This window comes from Abrus precatorius, unplaced genomic scaffold, assembly GCF_003935025.1.
Source record: "Abrus precatorius isolate BTA unplaced genomic scaffold, Abrus_2018 Scaffold5, whole genome shotgun sequence".
Classification (NCBI taxonomy): Eukaryota; Viridiplantae; Streptophyta; class Magnoliopsida; order Fabales; family Fabaceae; genus Abrus; species Abrus precatorius.
Window position 1 is genome coordinate 9,034,917 of NW_020874395.1, and position 26,965 is coordinate 9,061,881.

Sequence of the window (26,965 nt, forward strand, 5' to 3'; positions counted from 1 at the left end):
ATTTTTTTAAAAAAAACTTGGTCATATTTGTGAAGTGATACTTCTATTTTTCTAATGACATAAATGCGGTATCTAACTTTTGAAAAAAAAATCTTTAAAATGAGTTTATTTGTAAAATAAAATAATAAGAGATTATTCACTTTAAATCTTTATGAATTAGTATCATCATATATTTTAAATTAATCTAATATAAATATTTTTATTTTTATTTTTACAAATAAACTCAATCTTATCTCTAACTTGTATATATCGATTAAAGAAAATACTGAATAACTTACGGTAGTTTCTAAAAGATATATATACATAATACAACTTATATGTGCTAGTACAAAAATAAACAAACATGAAGAATATGACTTTGTTTTATGAGTTATGAGTCACACTGTCACTTTCGACTTATAATAACCTATGCTAGTTTCCAATATTAATAAATAATAAAGATAACAATGCCTACTGTCTAGCATTTTTGTAGACACAATTGCAAGCAATGTCTCTTGAGGAAGAGATCCATGGTTTCCTACTACTTGTTTAAAGTTATAGAAGCTGTAATATAATATATTTTAGTAATTCTCGCAGGAAAAACAATGATATTTGATGTGAAGTATACCAATTATGAAAACACAGAGTTGACCAAAATAAATTACAAGAAAATAATATATAAATTACAAAAAAAAAAAAACACTCTTTTGACTCAGTCTCATTGTGTCCACAACTCAACCAACTCATCCAAAGCAACCCGTGAAGATCCACTGTGACCGAGGGCAGCAACAGCGTCATTTCTCGCACCCAATACTCTTTCTCTGATCTCTTTCCCTCTCCCTTTCTCCGAGTCCATAAGCTCTCTAACTCGGCCCTCCAACTCAGCTGCCCTAACAAACCCATCCTCGTTCTCTTTCAAAGGCAAAGCCACCTTCATCTCTTCCACCATAACCACCTTATTCAACCTTTGCTCCGCATACAAAGGCCACGCCACCATCGGCACTCCCCAAGAAACTGCTTCCATCACCGAGTTCCACCCACAATGAGTCACAAACCCACCCACCGAGTTATGACTCAGTACCTTAACCTGTGGTGCCCAATTCTTCACCACCATTCCCCTCTCCTTTGTTCTCTCCAAAAACCCTTTTGGCAACAATTCCTCTAAACTCAATTCTCTTCTCTCATACCCAATTGGGTCCCTCACAACCCACAAAAACCTTCGTCCACTCCTCTCCAACGCAACCGCTATTTCCCTTAACTGAACCTTCGAGAACCTTCCATAACTTCCAAAACTTAAAAACACAACGGCTCCACTCGGTTGTGAGTCGAGCCAACTTAAGCAACCACCATCATCGTTGTTTGCAAATCCAACGTTGGAAACCAATGGCCCAACACAAAAAACACGTGGATCATGTCTTTCCAACACACAACCTCCATTCTCCAACGTCAATAAAGCTTTATTCTCAAGCTTACTAAACGTGTTAACTATAATTCCGTTAGCTTTCCTCATTTTCATTGACATGTTGACAAATGACTCGTAGCTCCGGCTCCGGCGATCGAGGAGAGGCTCCGGCATGTCCTCCGGCGACAACGGCGGCAAACCGGGAATGTGGCGTAGCATGTCATTGTAATTGGAATGAGTGTATCCGTTCTTGGTGTTGTGGTGAAGGGTTGGCGTGTAGAGAAAAACTGCAACGCAACTTGCGGCGTTGGGGAAGTAAAAGTATGTGGGGATGTTGAGCAATTTCGTGACGTCAGTAGCGGAGTGGTTGAAGAAGTCTAAGATGAAGGCTTTGGGTTTGGATGATTGTGAAATGAGGGATTGGAGGGCGTAGAGTAAGTGTTGGGAGGGTGAAAGGTGGTGGAATGTCATGGACGGCGCGGTGGCGGAGACGGCAGCGATGTATTGGAGGGTGGCGGTGTTAGGTGGTGAAGGGAGGAGGATTTTGATTGAGAGGGTTGTATGGTGGTGGGTGGTGATGAACTTGCCTAGTTCTACCATTGGGACTAAGTGTCCCCAACCATTGGTAGGGTATAGAATTATGGTGTTTTTCATTTTTGTGATTTTGGAGAGGAATGAAACAGTGGTATAGGGTTTGGGTTTTAATTGTATGAAGAAGAGGTTATGGGAGTTTTGATGGTTTCTTTAGGATTTAAATGTTGTGGAAGAAAGGGAATGCTTTATTTTTTTTATGTTTGACTTAGAGAAAGGGATATGACAACTAAATGGTCATTGGTGAACCCAAACTTTGATTGTGTAAAAGAATAAAGAAAGCGTAGAAATTAACAAAAAAATGTGTTGGGTATCCCTTGGTTTACATTGGTTGACATATTTGACAAGTATGAAAAAGTATAGAAAACTTGCCTTAACAGTTGTGTTTACAATTCTTATAATTTTTCCCCCTTACTTTCTTATACTTTTTTTTTATTCTTTTTATATCACATCATTAATTATATTTTTTATTTTTTAAACAATTGTTAACAATTTTTATATTATCCTTGCTTTTTTTAACATTTTTTTATCTTTAATTATATCATTAACTAAATATTGAAGTATAATTACCCTTATGCTGAAAGGAAGAGTGAATGGTTTCACCGCGTCATTGCACATGTCATCATTAATGCTATTTTCAAAGGTTTGAGGTGTCTTCTTTCTTTTATGCAGTTCCAGAATGTATCTAGAAGAAGGTTTTATTTGAAAAATGCATCCGGAAATTGGGTGGAGATCTATCTTACAATTTGAAATGTTGGGGAATCATTGGAACTAATTGCAACACTAATTATTAAGCAATTGATAATATTTTTAATTTCATTTAAATTTGTACCTACTTTTATAGGAAAAAACAAAACAAAATAGTCTCATTTCTCCACTTTTTTTAAATATACTTTTACTCCAGACAAAATAAGTGTAGAAGACAAGGATAAAATTTAAAACTTACCCTCAAGAAATTTGAAATGTAAAAAACACTTCGCTTTAGTAAATTTCCAAGAATTCAACGACAAGAATAAAAGTAAGCAGCATTTTATAGTCAAATATATATGATTGCATAATACTTAATATACACGTAAAAGTAGGTGTAAATTACAAATGTTTGTTTAAAATTCTTAAATTACATGTTCCTCTCTTTTTATTATAAATTATACACTTCTAATTATTTGATAATAAAGATGAATATATTTTTGTCTTTCTATATAAATGATTTTTTAAGTGTAATGAATGATTATGAGTAAGTTCCTAAATATTATCCTCTTTTTTTTTTCTTTTCATTTTTTAACTTCACTTATATCTAATTAGGATCATATTTATATTTTAGCTTTTAAGAGATAAAATGAAATTTAAATATACTTATTGTTAACTTTAAAATTTATCTAAATTATTTATTCCATATTCTAAGGTCACAAAATTATAGTAAATATTTAAAATTAAGTGTTAATAATGTTTACGATTATCATGAAATATATATATTTTAAAATATTTACGTTAAGTTGAACTTAAATATAAATATATTTAAGTGTATATTTTAAATTAAGATAAAAGGAGAGTATAATTAAAACATTACTCGAAGAAAGAAAATTTAATTTACTCTAAAATGAATTAAACATGATTTACTCTAAAAAAATTAAATATAATTTATTTATCATTAATTTACTTCAAATATTAAAATATAAAATGAAAAATAGTCATACTAATTTGGCCATCAATGGATCGGACTAAAAAAATGTTGACAAGACATTATGATTGACTTAGTTTATAATATGCAATTAATCTTGGTGGCAACTACATAATCGACAAGCCTTGCCAAATTATATATCATCCAAGCTTCTAACAATATGAAAAATAAAGATAGAGAAGAAGATGAGTGATCAGCTAAGAAAGCCATTGAAGTTCAGAAAAGAAAGACTGAGAGTAACGAAGATACACAATTATTAGGTCATCATGTTATTGATAATGACGGAGATCCATAATAGATCCATAATTCCTGATCCGTGGAACTAAATTTTAATGTAGTTAAATTTATTTTTCCTTTTATAAAAATAATAATAAATTACATTTTTTATTTTTATTAATATATTATAATTTTAACTAATATTTATAATAATTATTTTATATTGTCATTTAATTATAATTATAAGTAAAAACATTTTACTTTTGTTATAATTAATATAAAAAATTATACCTATTGTGATCATTAATAAAAAAAATTAACAAATGTAAATTTATATTTCATAATATTATATGACATGTTTTTTTTTTAAATGTTATTTTTAACAATTTCAAATTATATAATAATCTCAAAAACTATTTTTATAAAATTAATGAATTGAAACTAAATTCATTTTTAGAAACTACAGTAATGTTAAAAGCTAAAAAAGAAATGATGGTAAAATAGATTAAATAATAAGTTTTGAAACTCTCCTCCCTGCAGATAGTTTTAATCAATGTACAAGGTTAATTATATATAAGAACTCTTGATTATTTGTCTATTCTATACAAAGCAAAATAATTTAATACAATTTTGTATGGGATTGTTGAATGTGATCATGTTAGATGAGATATAAATTTTATTTAATATTGCAAGAAAAATCAACGTGAAATGCATGTATTTAAAAATCGATAATAATAATAATAGAAATAAAATTGTATTTTCTAATGGTATTTTAGATGAGAGAGAAGTCCTAGATTCTATTATTATGAGGTCTTAAAAATGACTATCACTTATTAATAAGGAAGAAGCTATTTTGTTAGCTAAGTGGTATTTGCATCTACAAAATTGCATCTGTTTTAGCTTTGTATAAGTATATTTTTGCTTTTTATTTCTCTAAGTAAGTAATTTTTTTCTGTGTATATGGGTTTTGAGTTCCCTTTGAACTCTCTCTAATAATATTTATTTTGCCTATAAAAAAAATAATAATATAAAATTATTATTATTATTATTATTATTATTATTGCTTTACGTACTCCTCTCAAATTCTTCTGGACAGTTATAATACTTTTCAACCAAAAAAAAAAATGCTTAACTTTTATTTATAATTTTTTTATAAAACACTCAAATAAATGAATAACTTATTTTCATTTAGATTTTTTAATTACAAAATTGGGAGTTACGCCATTAATTATAGTAACGCAGTAAAGATTTTCATAGAATTTTACTTCTCTATCACCTTTTATCGTTTTTAGCGAAAAAAAGTCAAAATATGAAAAAAAAATACAAAATAAAAAAGGGGTTAAAATAAAATTATTAAATCTAAATCTAAATTTTAAAAAATTAGAATGGATTTCCATGAAATTATTTCCTTGACTACAATAAAAACAAAATATCATGTCAATAAAATATATCATTAATGAAATGAAAAGAATCTGATACACACACCAAGTCTGTAATGAATGTATTTAAACATCTCAAAATTTTGTAGGTATGGTTGTGATCACCAAATTAAAAAAGGAATAAATAGAGAATGTGAAAAAATTATGCGTTCTTTTTTTAATTTTCAACAATTGATTAATTTTTAATTAAATTAAATAGGTAAATTTTATTTACACGTTAAAATGAGAAATAAGAGTCAATGTAGAATATTCCCTTGCAATTTTTATCCTATTTTTATACTTTCTTCATTTTGTTTATATTTTATAGTTTAAAGTTTTTTACGTAACAGGTTTTCATCAATTTTGCATGTAATATATTTCTATTTATGCTTTTAATTATTTTAGTTATGATTGTTCTAATATATGTTCAATTACACTCGTTAAGAATTTAAAAAATCATAAATTTTATTAAAAATTATAATATTTAATGTTACCGTTGCTTAAATTTTGTAATATTTTATTATTTTTAATAAAAATTACTATATATATATTTTTATTGTGTATGTGTGTCCCTAGATACAAGTTAAAAATTTTGTTTTATTTATTCTTCATTGAAAATTTAAGAGTCTTTGAGAATTAATGTTAAGAAAAATAAATAAGAATGATTAGTTAAATTAAAATTATAAATGTAGAAAAAAATAAAAAGTATTAAGAATTTAAAATAGAATTTTAAAAAGTAAAAAAAAACAAATTACAACTATTAAAAACGTCACATAAAAACATTTATCACTTCTTATGTAATTAAAACATAAAAGAAATTAGTATTCATACACAGCTGAATACGACAACCACGTGTGCTTTCTTTCTTTGGTTTTTGTCTTTTCAGCTTGGACAAGCCAAGATCATGTGCATATATCTATTTTGTTTTATTTTGAAAAATAGATAAGATTTAAAATTTGTAAAACATTCGTGGACCATCTTCTTATATAGTCTTATAATTTATCGATTAATATAATTACATACAGTAAAACTTGTTTATATTTGACCCTTCTCTTGTATGTTCTTTGAGAGGGAGTTTCTTCTGAACGGCATTACGTTAACTTACATTATCCATATAAAAGATATTTCGGCTTTCCTGCCTACATTTCTCACATCTCAGTTAAACGGATGATCTACTCATGTCACCTAATAATATGACTCAACTGCATCACAATTTTATAAATAACATAGTTGTAATAGTACAATATATATTACTATCTACATTTTCTTTTAGAATTAAAATTTTGTCAGTGATTAAATATATAAAATTCCACAAGAAATTAATAAATTTTTAACACCAACTCTTTTAAGATTGAACTTGAACCATTTATATAATCAAATCTAAAATCCAAATTTCAGTTGATTTGTTCTAGTAAATTAACCTGATTATATATTTCATAAACAGACTTCAAATAATTCAAATTAGTTACGTCTCTGCTTTTAGTAGAGTTTATATAAAGAGCGATATTTAAATACAATATCATAAGAGTTTTTAACGCTGTTCTTCAACTAAAAGTAGACATTTACATTAGTAATCCAAGTATTAAAGATTGGTACTTAATATTAATGCAAAACTCCAATTTTAATTAAAAAAAGATACCAGAAACACCTTTGGTACTGTGCTTAAGTTCTATCCTTTTGCCAAAGACATTTCATTTTGTTATTAGTAGACAATCTTTACAGCAAAAAGAAATGATAATTGATGAATCCATTCCACTAAGAATTCACATTTGGACATCCTACCGTGATAAACCTAGCTACTTTTCCAACTTTTTGGAGCCGTTGAAGACTTGATTGATCAAAAATATTGAATGTAGAAAGAATGCAGAGCCAATTGGTAAGGAGACTGAGGTCTTGTTGAAGAGCATATTCGCCTCCTCCCATTTTAATATAAAGAATTGTAGGTACAGCAAGTTGCTATGATGGAGGATATGCAGATTAAGAGTGAAGGAAGCAGGGTCACATTAAGGAGCCTACTCTCACCAACAAATCCAGCCAGGGTAATAGTTGCATCAGCAACCACTCTAGCAACTGTGCCAGCCTCAGTCGAAAGTAGACCACCATTATAGGTTCCACGCGAAAGCCTTGATGACATTACTCGCGACAGCAGCGACAAGTTGACACCTGGAATGATAGTCAAAAGGGCATTCAAATCAATTACAATCTGGTCAGGACTGAGGAAAAAAAAAAAAAGATAAAAACAAACTACATCAATAACCACCACCAAAATTCTTTTGATGCCTGTGTATGCAAGGAATAAGAACTGTCCTTATCAAACTTGCATCAATAATGGCAATGTTTATGTAGTTCAGGTCTAAATGACCATCTAATCACCTGTTATACAGTTGAGATTATGTACTCTCATGAAACGATATAATGGACAAATATTGAGCCGTCCAAAGCCTAAACTCATTTCATGTTCCTCCATGAAATGTCTTGTCATTTAGTTTTTAAAACAGAAAGGTGGGAACCCATTAACAGATGTGGTGTATGGCCCAAAGGTAATAAAAAAAAGTGAAACAGAAAATATAGGACAGTCTAGTGTACAAAATACATACTTAAAAAACATATTAGATAATTATAATTGTACAACATCAAAGAGATTCAGGAATTTAACAGAATAAAGATGAGTGAAAAATAACCGCATGCTCTTATTGCCTCTATAATACTGTTCCAGATGCTAAAGTTAGAAATGTTTTATCAATATCAGTTTTGATACAGAAATTTTGTAATTTCACTAAATGGGATGAAACGTAGTGGGCTAACTTAATCCAAAATCTTGTACAAGAGAAAAGGATTGTCCAAGTTTTATACAGAATACACGTACCCTAGACAGAGAGGCTTTGATATCTTTTTAGAAATAGATTAAGCTTAAACACTGTCTATAATCATAAATAGTAGTATAGTAAAGCAAAATAAGATCTTACCTTCGAGTACTTCTGCAGAAACAAATAAAAGGAGACCCGAAAAGATGTATTGTGGCTCAGAATAGGGAATGATTATATGGAAACTCAGTAGAACGCCTAGTAAAACCATAATTTCTGATGCCAACAGAATTTGCCTAAAACAGATTAAAAAATTAATGTAAATCTCCCAGACGCATATGCAAAATATTTCAATTTTTCAACAATTTAAGGCCTAAAAAGGATCTCGTAAGAGACAAAGTGAGGATCCAAATCTCTAGACTTTTTTTCTTCTCATTTTTATTAAGTATCAACATGATTATATGTAAATATACATCTTTCAGCAAAAATCCAACCAGAGATGGATGACAATCTAATGAAGGATGAGTTTAACTAGACATTACCTGTCCTCAAACAAGTTGCTTATATAGCTTCCAACAACAATGTTTACAGGAAGAACTGTCAAGCCAAGGCAAGCAAGAAAAACTGCAACTGTGCTTGTTGACCAGTTGAAGTAGTAGGTTGTGATGACACTAGATTCCGATAGCAAAATCTCCATTGCATATTTGAGCATGAAATATATCAATAACTGAACCTGGAGATGTTAGACAAATTTGGTCAGGTAATATGTTTTAACTATCCCAATATTTTTTTTCTAATCATAAGAAGAAATCTTAAATTATCCAAAATGGTAGTCAATAAGCTCATTGATTAAAAGGCATTCATCGTCTCAAGATATATTTGATGTCCAAATAATTTTGCATGACATAAGAAAGTGCCCATTCTACAAATGTAGCAGCACTTTCGTGCGGTAAGTCAAACATGATAAAGCCATAGGTATCTACAAACTATAGTATCATAGATTTAGATATGCAATTATTTTGAGTATGTACTTATAGTTCAATGCAGCAAAAAGCCATGATGCATCCCAAACAGTTAACAAATGGAAATCATGTAAAGAAAAAGTAACAGTAGTAATTAACTCTGTTGGATGTATTTCTACTGCATGTTGAAGAGACAAGTAACCTCCGCAAAACCATCTCATCCACATGTCTCTCTAGTTTGTTTTGCTCATATTTGATCTAATGTAAAAACTGGAGATGCCGGTTATCTTTTTAAGCCATTTGATCCTATTCAAAGATCAACTACTTTGAAAGCCAAATTCATACCTAGTGTTTTTCTTCAAATTTGAAAAGTTAAGAGTTAATATAACCTTCAAATTTAAATTATCCAAGTGTAAAAATAGTTTATGAAAGCCAAATGTACTGTGTGTTAGCCACGAGGTACCTATGGAATGTAGTCATATATGATGTTAACTATTATATAAATTTAAATTATTACATTCCAAACTTGAAAAGAGGATTATCTCTCTTATAGATACAAGTCTAGTTCACAAGTTTGTGAGCTGTCAGAAACTAGCTAGTATAGGTAAAACGCAATTAGCAGTTCAGTTCTCTTAATTTCTCATGTATAATTTCTACAAATAACAAGTCTTTCATACTCATCCAGGACCGTACATGTGTCACTCCCACATCAATAAACCAGTTTTCCATCTCAACATTTAAAAAGGACTTAAAACTTAACACATCCAATGAAATCAATATTAATTGATAGAGATCCAATATCTTAGAGGTGACAGCGAGTTGCTTACAAACCTTTACGGAAGGGGTAAGGAGTCTGTATGCTGATGCCATTGAATTGGCTGGTTGGCGAGATTCCTCTAGAGCTTCTTCGCTATCATCATAATCTTGGTCAGCATCTTCATCCACCCCATCCTCTGAACTAATTAGCAATGGTTGTTTTAGGCCTTTTTCAAGTGCACTGTTTGCTTCTATACAGGGAAAAGGTGTCATTTTCCATTACTTGTACTGAGGCTCAACAGAATAATAAAACTCGTATAAAAAGAAAATACACACAACTACGACATGATATAAAATAATAATGAAACCATAAATGATTTTAATAAATATTGAAGGGATTGATAGACAAGCACCTCCCTCATTTATACATGACTCAGTTATAGCTAGAACTATTACCTATGTTTGTCCATTGATTTGTACAGTATAATATTTTGGAAGCAGAATTACCAATTTGCTAGTATTCCAAAGAGATATCATATAGAGATTATTGCTTAAAGTCTTAAGATTTTAAGGCTGATTTCTTCAATTTGACATTTTTAGTAGTTCTTATGTGTATCATGTAGAATATCAAAGGACAACAAAATACATAGCAAGTTGCTATTACAGATATTGGAACTGAAAAGGAACATGTCAAAATTCAGAACAAATATAAATTAAGACTCAACAAAATAAGGGTAAAATTCACAGAGCTCCACTGAGCTAAAGACTATACATAAAAACAGAAACAGGTTATTAAGGTTCTCAAAAAATACTCTAGTGTAATATAAAGTAGCAAGGACAAGGAGAGGTCATTGATTCATTCACAACTGTTTCTAATAGAAATTCAAAAATAAAACTCTAAAGAACTGGATAGGAACAGGTCGCCAATTCAAGTCATAGTAATGGCATGTTAACTACCATTTTAAAAAACAGAAACCTATACTTGATGATTTTTTTAAGTCCCAACCAAATTAACCATTCAAGTAATTCAGGATTAAATATATTAGAGAGAACATGCTAAAGTAGGACCTATTGAAACAGAGTTGCACCTAACAGATGGTTTGATCATGTGAGGATATCAGAAAACTAACAGACAACCTGGTAAGAAAAGTCCATAAGACAGAGAATAGCCCAAAAAATAGAGGTTTAGGAAGACCAAAGAAAAGTCCATGATAAACCATTAAAAAAGACCAAGATATAAATGACCTTTCTAAAACTTGGTTTCTCTGCACATGACAATGGCATCATTTGATCCATGCAGTCAACACTTCATCAAAAGTTTCATGAGCAATATGATATACTATGATTATGGACTACTTTCATTTATTTTTAAATTTAAGATCCTCAAAATAAACTAATAACCAGGATGAAAAATGGACTCATGATTTTTAGAAACTAGAAGCCAAAAACTTCAGGAATCAAAAAGTTCCTACGGATATTGAATATTTGTCACAACAGTGAAATTAGATGACTAATTGTACAAGAACACTAAAAAAATATTTAAACAATAAGCAACGAGTTGATGCAATATAAGTAAAGTACCATCATTTGATTGATGCGGTGCATGATTTTCTTCAACTTCATGAGAAGGTTCCTTAAAAGTGATCCACAACCATATTAGATATATCAGCCAAGCTACAGCCATAACCCACCCAGGCAAGGTATTCTGATTGAAGGTAAGCTTGTAAATCTTAAATTTAGTTTGCAGTATGCCAGCTAATGCAGGACCACAAGCCATTCCAAGAGCACTAGCACTAACAAAACCTGCTGATGCTTGCATGCGGATTTTTAATGGCACACAATCACTGATATAACGTCGGTTAACAGCTCTGGCAGAACCGAATCTGCAATAATAATCAAGTGTTTGTCAGCCAGAAAAAGTCTTGAGGCAACTAGTACCTCATAACTCCTACCGTGATGACAATCAGTGAATATACAACTCAAGTCAAGCATAAATGTACCATCAAAACAAAGGTATATTAATCCCTATTTTAAAACCAACTTTATGTCCTTTTTTAATTTCAATTAGGATTAACTTTTCCCTTGGAGTCAATTTTATGAGGTGTCTTATTCTGAACCACTGAAAATTGTGATAAGATAATAGGTGAGACAGAGTATGATCAATTATGCTCATCAAGTAATGACAGGAGGAAGATAAAGAAAAAGGAAGATAGCTTACCCACAGAAAAGGCGACCAAGTAAGAGAATCCATATTGATTTAGCATCATATGCCAAGGCATACAAGACATTTCCAAGAAAAAGAACTATACTACTGAATACAAGAGGCCTGAAGTATGATTTGTTTGACCATGCACTAAAATACACAGATGAAAACACTTGTGCGACAGCCATTGCCCCAATCACAATCCCACAAACTGTTGGTGCAGCCCCAAGGCTCATAGAGTAATCATCTGCTGTAGGGACAATAATATAAGTATTGACCATATACAAAAAGGTGTTTGCCAAGTTCAGGAGAAGTGACATAAAATGGTATCTTTGATTGTCAACATGTTCTTCAGTAGGAGTAGGCAGCTCTTCCTGCATAATGAGTGCATGTTGCCCAAGAAAGTTAAGGAAGTTTGTTGAGTTGGTTAACCTATCAACAGCTGCGTTTATCGAATCAACGACCGGATCCTGCATATAAGACCAAGTATATTTGATGAAAAATCACCACCAACCTTGTGCTGCACCCTAACCAGTACCATACCTGAGAACACTTAGAAAGAACATAACGAAATTAAGTGAATGATGGAGCAAAGTAAATGCAAGAACCTGGAGAGGAAGAGAGGGCTGATCATAGATTGATAAGTAGCTTCCTTGACGGTCCTGAAGATCATGGAGATTACGAGATAAGGCTCCCACAACAGCTCCTAATCCCTGCAAATTCCATATTCATTGGTCAATATACATTCTTCAAAATTATATATAATTCTGCTGTAAAGGTCATGCTTGAACTAAACATATTACCACATGCTTGAACACTTGTTGCAGCTGGGAATAAGGATGGTTAGCACGAGTTTTGACATAGTAATCTGTGAATCTATAGCCAAAGCGTTTATCAAACTTTTTCAATATCTTACGCAAACCAACAGCATTGATCTCTACAAAAAAGAGAAGCTTTAATAGATCTTGTCCCACTGCTCTATATGCTTCTCGTAGTTCAATTATTTTGTTTATTTCAGGCTCCTCCTGAAGAGAATCACGCTGCTCTCCAAGCTTTGCTATCCTGCTTGCCAAGAGCCCTTGTTGCTCCAACAGGAAAAGGACAATCTTCTCAATCTGAATTGCAACCAAAGGAAAGTGATTGAAACAAATGTGAAACTCAAAAGATTCCAAACATACTGCAAAAAGCAAAAACACTGTTTGATGAGTCATTCTACTCGAATTAATCACTTTCATTGATTCATATAAGCACAGTCTAATTTAAGAATTAAAAGTAAGGGCTCAACCTTCATCCAGTATTACATAATTAAGCATTCAACAAAGAAAACAGTAAAACCTGATTATCCAGCATTCGCGAGAAATCCTTGAGTACATGCCGCCGATCTTGTGTTCCAAGTTGAATTTGCTGGGCATATTGTCTGACTCGTTTCTTCATAAGTTTGTAGTTTATGTAATATCTATAACAAAAAAAAAAAAAAGAAAAAAGCAAACCTATGAACCCAAAGCAACACTAACAGGGGACTAACAATCAACTAGGAAGTTGCTAACCCTCAAAGCAAGAGCAAATACATACATACACACTTACCCTTGCCATTCTTGAATTTGTCTGTCTTTCAACTTTTTCCCAAAAGCAACCATCTCTTCCAGCAACAGTGAAAGCTATGCTAAACAATCAAAGCACACTAAATCAATTAACATCAAGAAGGGACAAATAACTCATTATATCCAAACCAAACTCTTCAACACCATAAGAAGTTCAGTTCAGAAAAAAAATATTTTCATCAGGCAAAACACAACACTTGCGATCTTTTTTCTTTTTCTACAAAATTGCTAAAAACCATGGATAAGCTACCCCATTTCAAGGCCCAAACACATCATCAAAGGCTTAAAATTAAAATGCTACTTACTATTTTTACAACAATTTTGAATTGCTGGCAACTAAAAATTAAGCTTTACAGCATACGAATCTTGCACCCCCACTTCGACATTCCCACCTCAATAACATATTACTTCTATCAATAAACAAACACGACAGAACAAACGTTCCAAAACACCCATACTAAAAAAAATTTAAACATAGCAAAAAAGAAAGAGATAATTCGAATAAAAACCGAATAAAAAATTTTTAAAATGTTAAAAAATTGAGATTGAATCGAATAGTCACACCAGAGTTCAGTTGTTTCCAGCTCAGAAACGAAAACACGATCTCTATTTTTTAGTGTTTCTTCCTTTCAATTTTGTGAAAGATTCTTTGGCAATCATCAAACAGAGCACTAACAACAATCAGAATATTATAATCAACAATGATGACACGAGATACCAATAACAATAAATTAATAATAATAGGAAATGAAAATGAAAGACTTACCAAAGTGAATTTCACAATATATTTGAATTGATCATTCAAAACAATAAATTAGGAAAAATAATGATTGCAGTTAATTTTACTATTGAAAAGAAGAAAGAAAGTGATTGAGAAGAAAATAGAAAGATTTGCAAGAGAGGAGCCTCAAATGAGTAATGGGATAGAGATGAGAAACAGATTCCGTGTGCTTCAGCGTTTTATTAGCCGCCATGCTTTAATTTCAAGTATCTTTCAACAGAAAAAAGTAAAAATAAAAATTGGAGTGTATCGTTGTATGGTGCAGCCCTTACCACAGACTCCAGTGACCTCAGGTTTAAGTTTGAAAGATTTATATATTAAAAATTAAATTTGATATATTTTAAATAAACTTAAGTTATATTTTAAATTTCTCAATATGATTTGATGAATTTATTTTTATATAAATTTTATATTTTTAAAAAATTATGTATTAATAATAATATTTACAAGTTTAACAAATAATTATTTATATATTATGCTATTATATATATTTTTTATATATTGCTATTATTTATTTTAAATATTATTATAAAACACTTTTACTTCATTTTATATTTTTATGGCTTAATTATACATAATATTAAAATTAGTATATTTTGTTAATAAATTGAGTTGATTTAATTTTGTTACATATATTATGGAGTTTTAATTCGAGTATTAGAAAAAAAATTCTCAAGATTTTGAAACCCGTGAGGACAAAAATAAACTCATCCCATTCCTCTTGCACAAACTCTTATAAATGCTATTTTACATTTATCAAATGTCAGATATTTGAAAATAATATTAAAATAAGTTTATTATATAATATATTTTTTAAGAAAAAAGTATTAATTAAAGTGATATTTTATTTTAATAACTTTTAAATTATATTTAATTTCTATTTAATGGGAAAAAAGCCAAAAATTAAGCTAAATATTGTAAAGTTAATGTAATTAAATGATGAGGATTATATAATTATAATAAAATAAATAAATAAATGTATATTTAGAGATATAAAATAATAAATTAATAAATACCATATTTTATTATGTGTGCATGTGTGTCAATGGATACTTTATCATATTACTCTATTTTAAAGAATATTATATTTTAAAAGCTTAAATTATAAATTTAATTTTATATTTAAAATCAATTTAATTTTTGTACAAAAGAAATATAATCTAGTCCTTAGTAAATATTTTTAGAATTAGTTTTTACCATTAAAATCTATTAACTTATTTGATGAAAGGGATCAAAATATAAAAAAAATATTTAAAGATTAAAATATAAAATTATAAAAATTAATTTGTAAATAAATATCAATTATAAAATATTAATATGTATACTCTAAATAGAAATAAAAAATAAATTTATTTTAAAAAATAAGATATTAATGAAAAACATCACAAAATTTTAAGAAACTAAAAACTCAAATTAACAAAATATTGTAAATGAAATAATTTTTTGTTAGTAAAAAATAAATATATTCTAAAGAAAAATTGAATTATAATACAAGTTATTTTTATTTATAAATTAATTTCTATTACTAAAAATTAATATTTTGATCATATTTTACGTTTGGTCCCTCTATTTAATATCTCAACACATATTTAAGTGGCAAAAATTAATATAAAATATTTATTCATGTAGCGGCACAATTGTAACATTTTTTTTTATGGAAGAACCAAATTAAATAATGCGTCAAGTGTAAGACTAAATTTTATAAATTTTTAAAATATAAATATTATTAAAATTTAAGTAACATATTTATAAATACATAAATTATGTAAAATTTGATATACATATTATGATGATGAAGATAATATAATATGATGTAATAATTGAATTAATTAATTTTGTATTTTATAAAAATTATTATTTTATAATATTTATTTTTTATATAAAGTATTATTTTGTATAATTAAATTTAAAATATTTGAATAAAAAATTTAAATGAAAAGTGATAATAAATATTTTTAAATCTTGTTATATATCTTTTTAACCATGTGTAAGAGACTCATATTATATATATTAAGATAAGCATGTTGCGTAACTTTTCCTATGAAAACTACATATGTATTTAAATGCATCTAATAAATGCAATTCTTTTTATGAATTATTGTAGAAAGATGTCTTTCAAAAATAAAGTACTTCTCATATCACATCACATATATGGACAAATTATGACTGCTTCCACCCATTTTTGCATTATTGCTTTCTCCTTTTCCCAACCACAACTCACATTATTTTAACTAAACCGTTAACTTCGTTTTCTACAGCAATTATTTAAACTTATTTCAACTTGTTTAAATTTTATTCTGCTGATGCTAAACTATTAAGAAAAGGGATGGTGCTGCATTTTAAAATAACTTTAACTTATATTTACGATTGAATTAGAAATTTAAAAATCATTTCATTTCAATGCAATTAGTGTTTCCTTCTATTTTTAGATAAACTTTAATTTTTTATTCGTTTGGAATCAATCTTTCTCACTCTTAATAAAAAGCTTCCGTGGATTAGTATGACATGAACGTTTAGTACCCTTTTGTTAATATGTTATAATTGATATTTATTCATGTTTTAATAACATATAATATGTTAAAATAATGTAATGCATGATATAATTATTAATTTTACTTTTGTATAAAATTTTATTGAATATACTTATAAGAATTTTTAAATTACTCTAAAAAAATTTTGTACATGTAATTTGATTTTGATGCATTGTTCCTTTTTAAAGTTATACAATATCTCAGTCAGTAAAAGTACACGAGAAGTAAAACTTTTACATGCATATTAAAAAATAATTTTTACTGATATTATCATCATTACATGATAATCATAAACGTGTACATTGTCAATCCTTTTTAATTAAATTCATATTATTTTTATTATATTTTTTAAGAATTTGTAATCTAAAGGATAAATGTATAAGACTCTTTATCAATTAGTTTTTCATTCATATTAGTTTTTCTATTTAATAAATATTTTATTATATTAAATAGAACTATATTAAGAGATAATATTTTAATTTTTTTTACCATTTATAAAAGAACATAAAAAACAATAAATTCACGTACTCTTACTTTAAAGAGTATATTTCACTCTTATTAGAAGTGAAAAGAGAAACATATTTCACTAAAAAAATAATATAACGTGGCATTATGTGAAAAAAATAAATTTATAAAACCTTAGTTTCAAAAGTTAAATAACTTTGATTCACAATATCATGCCTGCTAGCTAACTAAATCCTCATGCATGTACTTGTTACCTCGTAATTCGTTAACAAAAAGAATATACATTTTTAATATATTTTTTATGAACTGATAAAGCATAATTATCATTACAAAAAGAAAGAATATATTTTAAAAATACTTTAAATAATATACAAAATTATTAATAAAATCATTTTTAATGTCAAATAAAATACAGTAAATTATTTTAAGAAAAAAATTTTATTTAAAATTTTAATTATATATATTATTTATATTAGTGTAAATAATGAATATTTATATTGTATTTTTGTACTCGTTATATTTTGTGAGTATTGGATTCGAATCCAAAATTTTGGATATGCAATACCAAAACGCTTGTCATTTGGATCAATTTTCATTAGTTTTTATTTTTTTGTATTTATAATTTACTTTATGATTGATGCAATTTAAATTTCCTTACATTTCTTGCATTTTAATATTTCTTACAAATTTATCTTCCAAAGCCCCTTGATTTTTCATCAGCCTTTATTTGGAATTATTTTTATTTTATATATCGTTCATGCAATTTACTGTTTTATATTTTACTCTCTTTTTTTCCATTTAATTTCTTGCTCTCTTTATTTTAAACCACACATTTTCTTGCACTTTACTTTTGGGGCAACTCTTGCGGTGCTCAAGGAATATTCATGTGCACTGATGAATCATATAACATAGCCATTGATTTAACATAAGTTATAAGTAAGCGTTGAGATTTTAAAAATGGTAACCTGATAAATTGATAAACGCTTATCTTTCTGTAAATTGTAAAGTTGACCTATATCAAACTTCCACCATTTCCTTCACCCCTCAGCAATGTCAATGAGGTGTCTAAATACATTGTGAACTACACCTTTATTATTTAATTCAAAACATATAATTTTAAATTTTATTTATTTCTGTTTATATTCATACAATGCACTACACGTGAAATGCTACTTCATTTATAGATAATTTGAATGTGAAAACATAACAAGTATATCTGCTCCTATGTTTTTTTAATCAATCCAACGTACATCTTAATACAAATTTATTGTTTTAATTCCTTAATCAGTACTTTAAGACAATGATTAGCAAGACTTTTTATTATATACTTGATCTATTGATGACACCATGCATACTATAAATAAATAAACACGTGCACTAGTTAAAAAGTAAATACCAAATCAAATTAAAAAAAAAAAAAAAAAGAACAGCACTTAGCCACCAGTAGATTCCTGTTAAATTATGTTTAGGTAGACCATAAACATCCTAAACCATGTCATAAAACCATTTATAGAGTACACGAACCGTGCCAACTATCATACATAGCCATGCACTCATATGAGAGATTCAAATGCTCAATTTCAGCTAATCTTGAAACCATTCTTGACCATAATTGAAGTTTTCAAGGACAATATGTATATGGACACTCCTTGATTGATTGTCTATTAGAAAAGGATATTTAACCACCTCCAAAGCATAAGTTACTTTTGGTTTAACAACTTATGAAGCAAAAAAAATAATTTTTTTTAATATATACATAAGGATACACAATAAAAATTGTATATGTAATATTTTTTACTAATTTTTTTTATAAAATTTAATATATTAATAATATGAGATACTATAATTTTCAAATAAATTTTATTATTAATTAAAATTTTTTATCGTCTTTAATATACATTAAAAAAATTGAAAGAATCAATCCCAAAACAGCTTCTCTTATAAACTCCGTGCTAATTATGGTTTGTTGGACTCCTGATGATCACAAATGGTGGGAAGTGAAATGACGATTATATTGAAGATAAGTCAATGATCACAGAGGATTATCAAACAGGCAAAAGTGTGCGGTAGGTACTACCTTAATTATGACCTGAAAGTACTTTTGTGGTAGCTAGAGAATATAAGTTGCTGTGACGATTATATTGAAGATTTATATATTGACGATAGCATGATACCATTATGTGCTCATAGTTAGTTCATACCAAATGAAAAAAAGAAGGGCGAAATTTTCTTATTTTTATATAAATAATTATCTTTTGCTAATATTTTTATGTAAAAAATATTTTTATATAATGATTTTTTAATATCTTTTAATGCATATTAAAAATTAAAAAAATGTAAATATGAAAATATAATGATTTTTTAATATCATTTGATGCATATTAAAAATTATAAAAATTAAATAAATGACTAAAGCAAATATCCAAATATACTAAACCAGAAAATTATAATAACATTTAATGCACGCATGTAGTACTTAAAACATTATTACACACTTTTTGTGAAAATGAAAGTGTTCACATACAGAAATTAGAACTTATATATTATTTAAGTAGATTATATAAATATAAAACAAAACTTATATATTATTTTATAAGTATTTTTACACGTTATAATGCTTATTAATTGAAATTAGAATTTTAACTTTAATTAATAAATAACATGTGCAACAAGTAATAAACTAACTTTAATTTGGTGTTAAATACATATAAAATTAACTTGTGAATAGGTGTGGCAGTTATTATTCTTTTAAATTAACAGAGCTTTCATTTGATCCGAGTCATACCCCACCAACTACCAAAACAATTGAACAACGCCAAATGGCAGATACATTGATCAGAATTTGTAGCAAAACCAAATACGTGGAGATCAAAGAGAGAACAGAGTGACCCACCAGTAATAGAGCCACAAAAGGTTTCGGCTGAAGCATGTGTAGCAATCTCCAAATCTCCATTCTGCAACCTTTTTCTAAAGCATGTAGACAAAAAGCTTTCGAAACTCTGCAGGTGGCTGAGAAACTTTAGGATTAAATTAGTGCAATAAATGAATAATGACAAATGAGCAACTGTACCTACTGTTGATAAGCTGCATGCTGGAGACCAATGTTGGGAAACCCAACCTCACTACGCATTCTTCTTAAACAGGAACCAAATCACATCTTTAATGCATTATTTAGGTATGAGAGGGAGAGGAGGAAAAAATTACAATGAAAAGTAGGGGATAAGATCACGAGATTTTTAAGTTATTTAAATTAAAAATAATGAATTTAACTCCTCAATAATTAAATAAATAAATCTTATTATGCCTTTAAAAATAATTAAAGATAATGTGTATTGCCAAATTTGATGTGTAATCCGACTTATTCTAATATGAAAGAAAGGGTTCTAATTTTGTATTCATAACACGTAAGCTAATTTACGTGTAGTTTTATTAAAATCAAATAATTCAAATTTTAAATAATTAATTAACTACTAAATTTTACAATTTAACGTCTCAGTATTGTCAACATTTATATTGTCAGCGTTTATATTATCATATATTTAAAAATAGATGATAACTTAATAAATTAATAAATTTTGATAAATTAAAAATATAAAAATTAAAATCTTCTAATTAAAAATTACAGGACTAAAATTGAACAACCATACAAGTAAGGTGATAAAAAATTTAATTAAGTAAAAAAAGAAAAACTTAAGTCAAACTCTACGATTATGACTTACACAAATTTTTTGTAGAGTTTTTAAATTTTATATAATTAAAGTGTTAAGCTTTTATTATTATTATTATTTAAAAATAAATCATAATTATTTGTTATATTATAAAAAATCAGTTACATTATAAAAAAAATACTTTAAAAGAGTAATTGTATAGTAAAATTAAGAATAATCCTTCGAATTAGTTCGTAAAATTATAAGCATAAGATAATTTAGTTTCTCATGTTTAAAAATATATTTGTTAACTATTAACTTTGTCAAAGGTCAAACACTTTAATGTAACTAATAACTTTTATTATAATGTTAAAATTTGTTAAAGTTAAATTAATTGACTCATAAAAAGGTTGAGGTGACACTAAATCACGATCTTTTTTAAGTAAATTTTTTTTCTTATATGACAATGAGTGGAATGTCAACTTCTCTGCACCGAACATTTTGAGTCTCTATTTTTGCATATTTTCATTGTGTTTTGCTAGAATTTGTCTTAAAACTTTGACAGGATGAAATTGTTGCAATTGAACTTAGTTTTAAATGATATTGTTGCTTTGTTTGTGTCGAGAGCTGATAAGTCTGTAATTAGGCTCACTTTTACAGTCTATATATTCATATTTGACCTTTATTCTATTTGAGTTTTACACTAATTTGTATATTAATTGTGCAATTTAGTATAAAGAGACCGCAAGTAGATTTTTGGTGCATTATGGGCCTAAATTGATGAAAGATTAGAGCTTCCCAACAGTCAGCACGCCCAGACCCATTCAATAAGCACGGGGGTACTTTGAACCCATGCACGGTCGTACTTAAGGCCTTGCACGATCGTACTCATTTGCGGGAAGCCCAATTAATTAGAGTTTTTAGGGTTTTCAAACCTATAAAAGAAAAGATCAGAGGCATCATTGGATATACACCGTTTTTATCTTGACTTTGGCTCGAGAATACATATGATCTCGTCTCTGTTGCACGGGATCCTTGGCACATGCTTGACGAGAATTAGAGCTTCAAGTGATCGTACTTGAAGACCGGGAACTCATCTTATTCTAGTTTGCTTTTCTTTATGGCTTTGTTTATGATTGTTTTAGTTCTTTTCTTTAGCATGAGTAACTAAGTCCATAGTTAGGGCTATGAGAACTATTATTCATGAATTTATGGGATTTTGACGTTTGAATCTAAATTTGATTTCCGTTTCGTGATTAGATTTTATCCTATTATGCTTCTCTCTTAATCCTAATTAATTATATCGTCAGGCGACCGTACCTCGGTTAATTAATAGATCTATAGGATAAAACGAGACAAAAGATTAGGTGGACCAAACTAATTTTTCTCTTCTAATCGTTGTTAAATTAACAAGTTCATAAGTTCCTTAAGCTTTCTCAAATTGATGTCTTGCATGACCATTGGGGATGTTAATTTAGAGAAAAGAATATTAATATTGCATGACTATTAGTTATTAATAGTATTTGTATGAATGATTGGTAATCACAAGAAAATCAGATTTAGAGTTAAACAGAAAAATAACATAAAGGATTGAATGAGAAAACTCATACACCCTAGGTTCCTCTCCAATAAGTTTAACCAAGACGTACATTGTATTCCTTACTCTTAGTTTTATAATTGATTTTATAAATTATTATTTTTAATTAATCTCGTATCTTTGAAACTTAAACAATTGAATTAGAAAATTCTTAGTAATTAGAAATCAATCCTTGTGGAACGATATTTCGGAAACTTAATTTAAGAATCTTTTATTACTTCTCGATGGGTACACTTGTTAAAATTTTATTATAATGTTAAAATTTGTTAAAGTCAAATTAATTGACTCATAAAAAGGTTGAGGTGACACTAAATCACGTTCTTTTTTAAGTAAATTTTTTTCTTATATGAAAATGAGTGGAATGTCAACTTCTCTGCACCGAACATTTTGAGTCTTTATTTTTGCATATTTTCATTGTGTTTTGCTAGAACTTGTCTTAAAGCTTTGACAGGATGAAATTGTTGCAATTGAACTTAGTTTTAAATGATATTGTTGCTTTGTTGTGTCGAGAGCAAAGTAAAAAGATAGGTGACGAGGTATATGACTCAAATTTGGAAATTGAAGTTAGTTTTAAATGATATTTTTGCTTTGTTGTGTCGAGAGCAAAGTTAAAGGATAGGTAAAAAGGTATGTGACTCAAATTTAGAAATCAAGGTTCCTTATGTTTTTTCTATGTACGTTGATATTGTGGTTGGTTGGTGTTTTGGATTTTTGAGTTTTAAAGTATGAAGTTGTTTGGTAAGGGATAAGGTATTGTTTAGGGTTCAACGATATTTATATACGTTATGAATTATGAGTGTGATCTTCTATTTTATTCATTTATAATATTTTTTTTGTTTATTTTTAAATGAATGAGTATTATGGACAAGGAGTGTGATCCCTGTGAGTTTTTCTGTGAGTGAATTTGTGAGAGTTCCTTTTAAATTAACATCTCAATATTGTATATGTTTTTTTTTTTTTAGTGTAAGTGATAGTCATTCGTGTGCACCACAATGGTGTGAAAGAAAATGAAAAAAGAAAGAGTTATAAGTAAAGCAAGGTGAAAGTGTGGCCTTATTGTGATGAGGACATGATTCCTTTGGCATAATCACTTGTAATAAGGAGTTAAGATATCAAGAATTGATCAATATGTGTTGGTTGGATCATTCAAAGAATTTTGAAGACATATTGAGAGAGTTAAAAGTGGATGTAGACATATTAGAAATGGTTTATGTTGTAACGAAGAATGATAGAGAGATACACATATATTATGAACATTCAATAAGTTGAATTCATAGAAATGAAAAATTTTAATGAGGGAGAAGAAATTGAAAGTATTGATTGTGAAATACCTAAAAAAAAAGAAGACAATGTTCATGAGAAAAAATAGAAAAGAAAAGGAGTTAGAGAGAAGCATACACCAAAGAAGAAATTAAGAAAGAATATGACATTAAAGTGTCATGGTAAGAGGTTAACGACTAAGGATAAATGAAAACAAAAAAGAAGTTGAGAAAAATTATATGAAAGCTAATAAGGGAAACAAATTGTTATGTCTAAAAAGATGACTATAGGCATCAAAGCAAGAGTGAGGAAGAACATTAAAGGAAAGGAGAAAGTTGTACGGAGTGAAAAACTTGGTTGAAGGAGTAAACTAACTAAAAAAAAAAAACAAATAAAATAGTTCAAAAACAAAAGAGAAAAAGAAAAGTCATAAGGAAACACAACAATGCAGTAGTCATTAAAAATTATTTAGATGCAAAAGTTAATGTTGCTGGTTTCTAGTGAATTGGTCATAGGACCATTTATCATAAGACTAAGTTTGTTGGAGTGAGATACAATTCTTGGATTCTAAAGAGATAAAGACCCTTTTTCACTTCAGATGAGGAAATAACATCAAAAGATGTGTTTCTTGAATTTAATGAGGAGGTCACGTTTGAGCATGTACATTGGAACTGAGATGAAGTTTGTAACATTAGAGGCTTTTAAACAAGGAGTAAAAGGTTACACAATTTAGTTAGGAAGTTAGATCATATGGGTGAAGAATGACAATATAAGAATTTAAGGTAAATAATGTAAGAGTGAGTTGTGTAATTGAGAGATATATTGTGCCAAGAACAATATTAGGCACATTTATCAAATCAAGACATTCAACTTAGACCATACATGTGAAATAGCTTTTTAAAAAAATCAAGCTAATAAGGGATGACTTATTGCAAAATTAGTAAGGAACTTGATGAAAATTCCATATATGAAACATGGAAAAGTTTACGATTACATTACATGAAAGTCACATAGTGTTTAGTTGGAGGATAAGAAAATATATAGGACTTTGAAGAAGGCTAAGAAGATTGTTGAAGGGATCAAAAGAACAATATAAAAACGACCACATTTAGGTCATAACACATACATACATTGTTTGATGCAGAAAACAAATATAATTGAAAATGATTTCTCACACTATTACATAAGGACTTGAGAGACTACAAACAACATGGATAAAATTTTATCTTTGAGATGAAGAAGGTGACACATCTTGTTGGATTTATTTGTGCCAATTTATATATTATAGGGACTTATTTATTTGATTTTAATTAACTTGAGGATTAATATGACTTATATGTGTAGGGTTTAATACTAGCACTCAAGAGGTAATGTCAGTTGCAAACCATAAATTTTATGTGTGACACTGTGGAATTGTGCAAGGTCAACAACCTCACCTCAATTCAATGTACGAACATGAAAATTATGAAAGAAGTAGCATGGGCTTATCTATCCAAGTTTTCTTAGGAAACATGGACTTTGCAACAATAATCGTAAGGTGTTTAATGCAAAGATTGTGTCTCCAAGGTGTAGACCTATCATTATAATGCTAGAGGAAGTGAGGTGCTACATCATGACCATAATATGTGTCAACAAGTTGAAGTTGACTGGCCATCTAGGTCATTTGCCCTAAATGTAGCAAAGCAAACAAGAGAAGGGAAAACATTGAAAGTTCGAAGTGGACAACTATCTAGTCGGTGAGAAATATTTTACCATGAAGAATTATACCATTTATTTTTTGGACCTAATATCATTTCATGGTACAAGTGATGACGATGGCCATAGATTTGAGGTCCAATGCAGACCAATCAAAAGTTTGCTAATTTAGGAACTCATTGTTGCAATTGTTAATTTAAAAAGCTATGACATTCATGCTCATTCCTTGACTTTAGTTACATAAATTATTTGTTGGTAGTAATTGTAATTTTTTTGTGATTAGTTGGTTGTAATTGGGCAGAGCTCCCCTTCTTACTTACTTATTTCTATTTTAATATTTAAACATATAATTACTTTTGTTATTTTTTTTTCACTTATCAACTGCTTTAATTAAAGAAATATTTTTCTTGGTGTATGGAATTTGTGAAATTGTTAGTTGATATGAACATATATTGCTTGCAATAGACTATTATGTGAGAGCAATTGTCCAAGTGTAAATAAAAGAAATATATTATTTACATTTTAATTGAAAAAAAATATATGTAAATAATTTCACAATTCAAAACTACTAACTTGCTTTTATTCATAAAACAAACTATCGAATATAAGTCATATAGGTTAAATAAACTCATATGTTTACACATTACACCACCAGTGTACTTTACACATGCTTAATTCCAACAAACTTAGATAAATAGCTACATTTTAAGCATTGAAAATAAATAACTACCACAAAGGCATCAAACAAAATATTAAAATACATTAAAATATTATAATCAATCTAAATTTCCTAATCTCAACTTAAACAAATGACATCTTCTTCATCACATTCCGCTTCTAATCTTTATATATAGAGAGTGCACTTTTAATGGCAGAGCTAACCTTTAAAATATCAAAATCTTCCCCTACACCAACAATATTCTCAACCCATAAATAATACCTACAATAGTTTTCTGTTTGCAACATTCAAAAGATGAATAAGATAAACTTCTTTATTTTGATAATAGTAATAAAAAAATAAAATAATTTAAACATCTAATGCCATAATTTAGACACTCAAAAGATAATTTGTCAATTTTTTAACACTTTTATCAGTTACTCTCAATCTACAATAATAAACCCTAGGATTTGGGTTTCTATACTACATACATGTTGAATGAGGGGCTAAACTCTCATTATTAGAACGACTATTGTTACTTATCATGAGATGAAACAACAATGTAGACAATGAAAACTAGAAACAATCTACTAATTTTGGAGATTAGGACAGGATGTAGATGAAGAAGAAGATCCATAAAGTTAAAGTGTGAAAGGTAAAAGTGAGATTAATTAAGAAATAACATCATTTAGAGTTACTTGGCATTTGACAAAATTGAGGA

The 26,965-nt window shown here is 28.5% G+C and overlaps 2 protein-coding genes across 8 annotated transcripts; both read right to left on the minus strand.

Annotated features, from left to right (window-relative positions):
* Window positions 1-697: 697 nt before the first annotated feature.
* LOC113867724 (UDP-glycosyltransferase 13-like) lies at window positions 698-2,070 on the minus strand. The gene has a single exon (XM_027503167.1). It carries the CDS (start codon window positions 2,033-2,035, stop codon window positions 698-700), a length of 1,338 nt encoding a protein of 445 aa, XP_027358968.1. The 5' UTR covers window positions 2,036-2,070.
* Window positions 2,071-6,810: 4,740 nt separating this feature from the next.
* LOC113867013 (SPX domain-containing membrane protein At4g22990-like) lies at window positions 6,811-14,676 on the minus strand. Of its 7 annotated transcripts, none has more exons than XM_027501918.1 (12): window positions 14,377-14,606; window positions 14,175-14,281; window positions 13,594-13,672; window positions 13,345-13,465; window positions 12,813-13,124; window positions 12,618-12,722; window positions 12,025-12,479; window positions 11,388-11,689; window positions 9,882-10,057; window positions 8,631-8,821; window positions 8,251-8,384; window positions 6,854-7,447 (listed from the first exon to the last, which is right to left on the minus strand). In XM_027501918.1, exons 3-12 carry the CDS (start codon window positions 13,644-13,646, stop codon window positions 7,209-7,211), a joined length of 2,088 nt encoding a protein of 695 aa, XP_027357719.1. In that variant the 5' UTR covers window positions 13,647-13,672; window positions 14,175-14,281; window positions 14,377-14,606; the 3' UTR covers window positions 6,854-7,208. The 7 variants fall into 7 exon arrangements, with proteins under 7 accessions (XP_027357717.1, XP_027357722.1, XP_027357719.1 ...); XM_027501919.1 differs by having other exon boundaries at window positions 6,866-7,447; window positions 13,594-13,667; window positions 14,377-14,586; XM_027501920.1 differs by having other exon boundaries at window positions 6,965-7,447; window positions 9,882-10,054; window positions 14,377-14,676.
* Window positions 14,677-26,965: the final 12,289 nt, after the last annotated feature.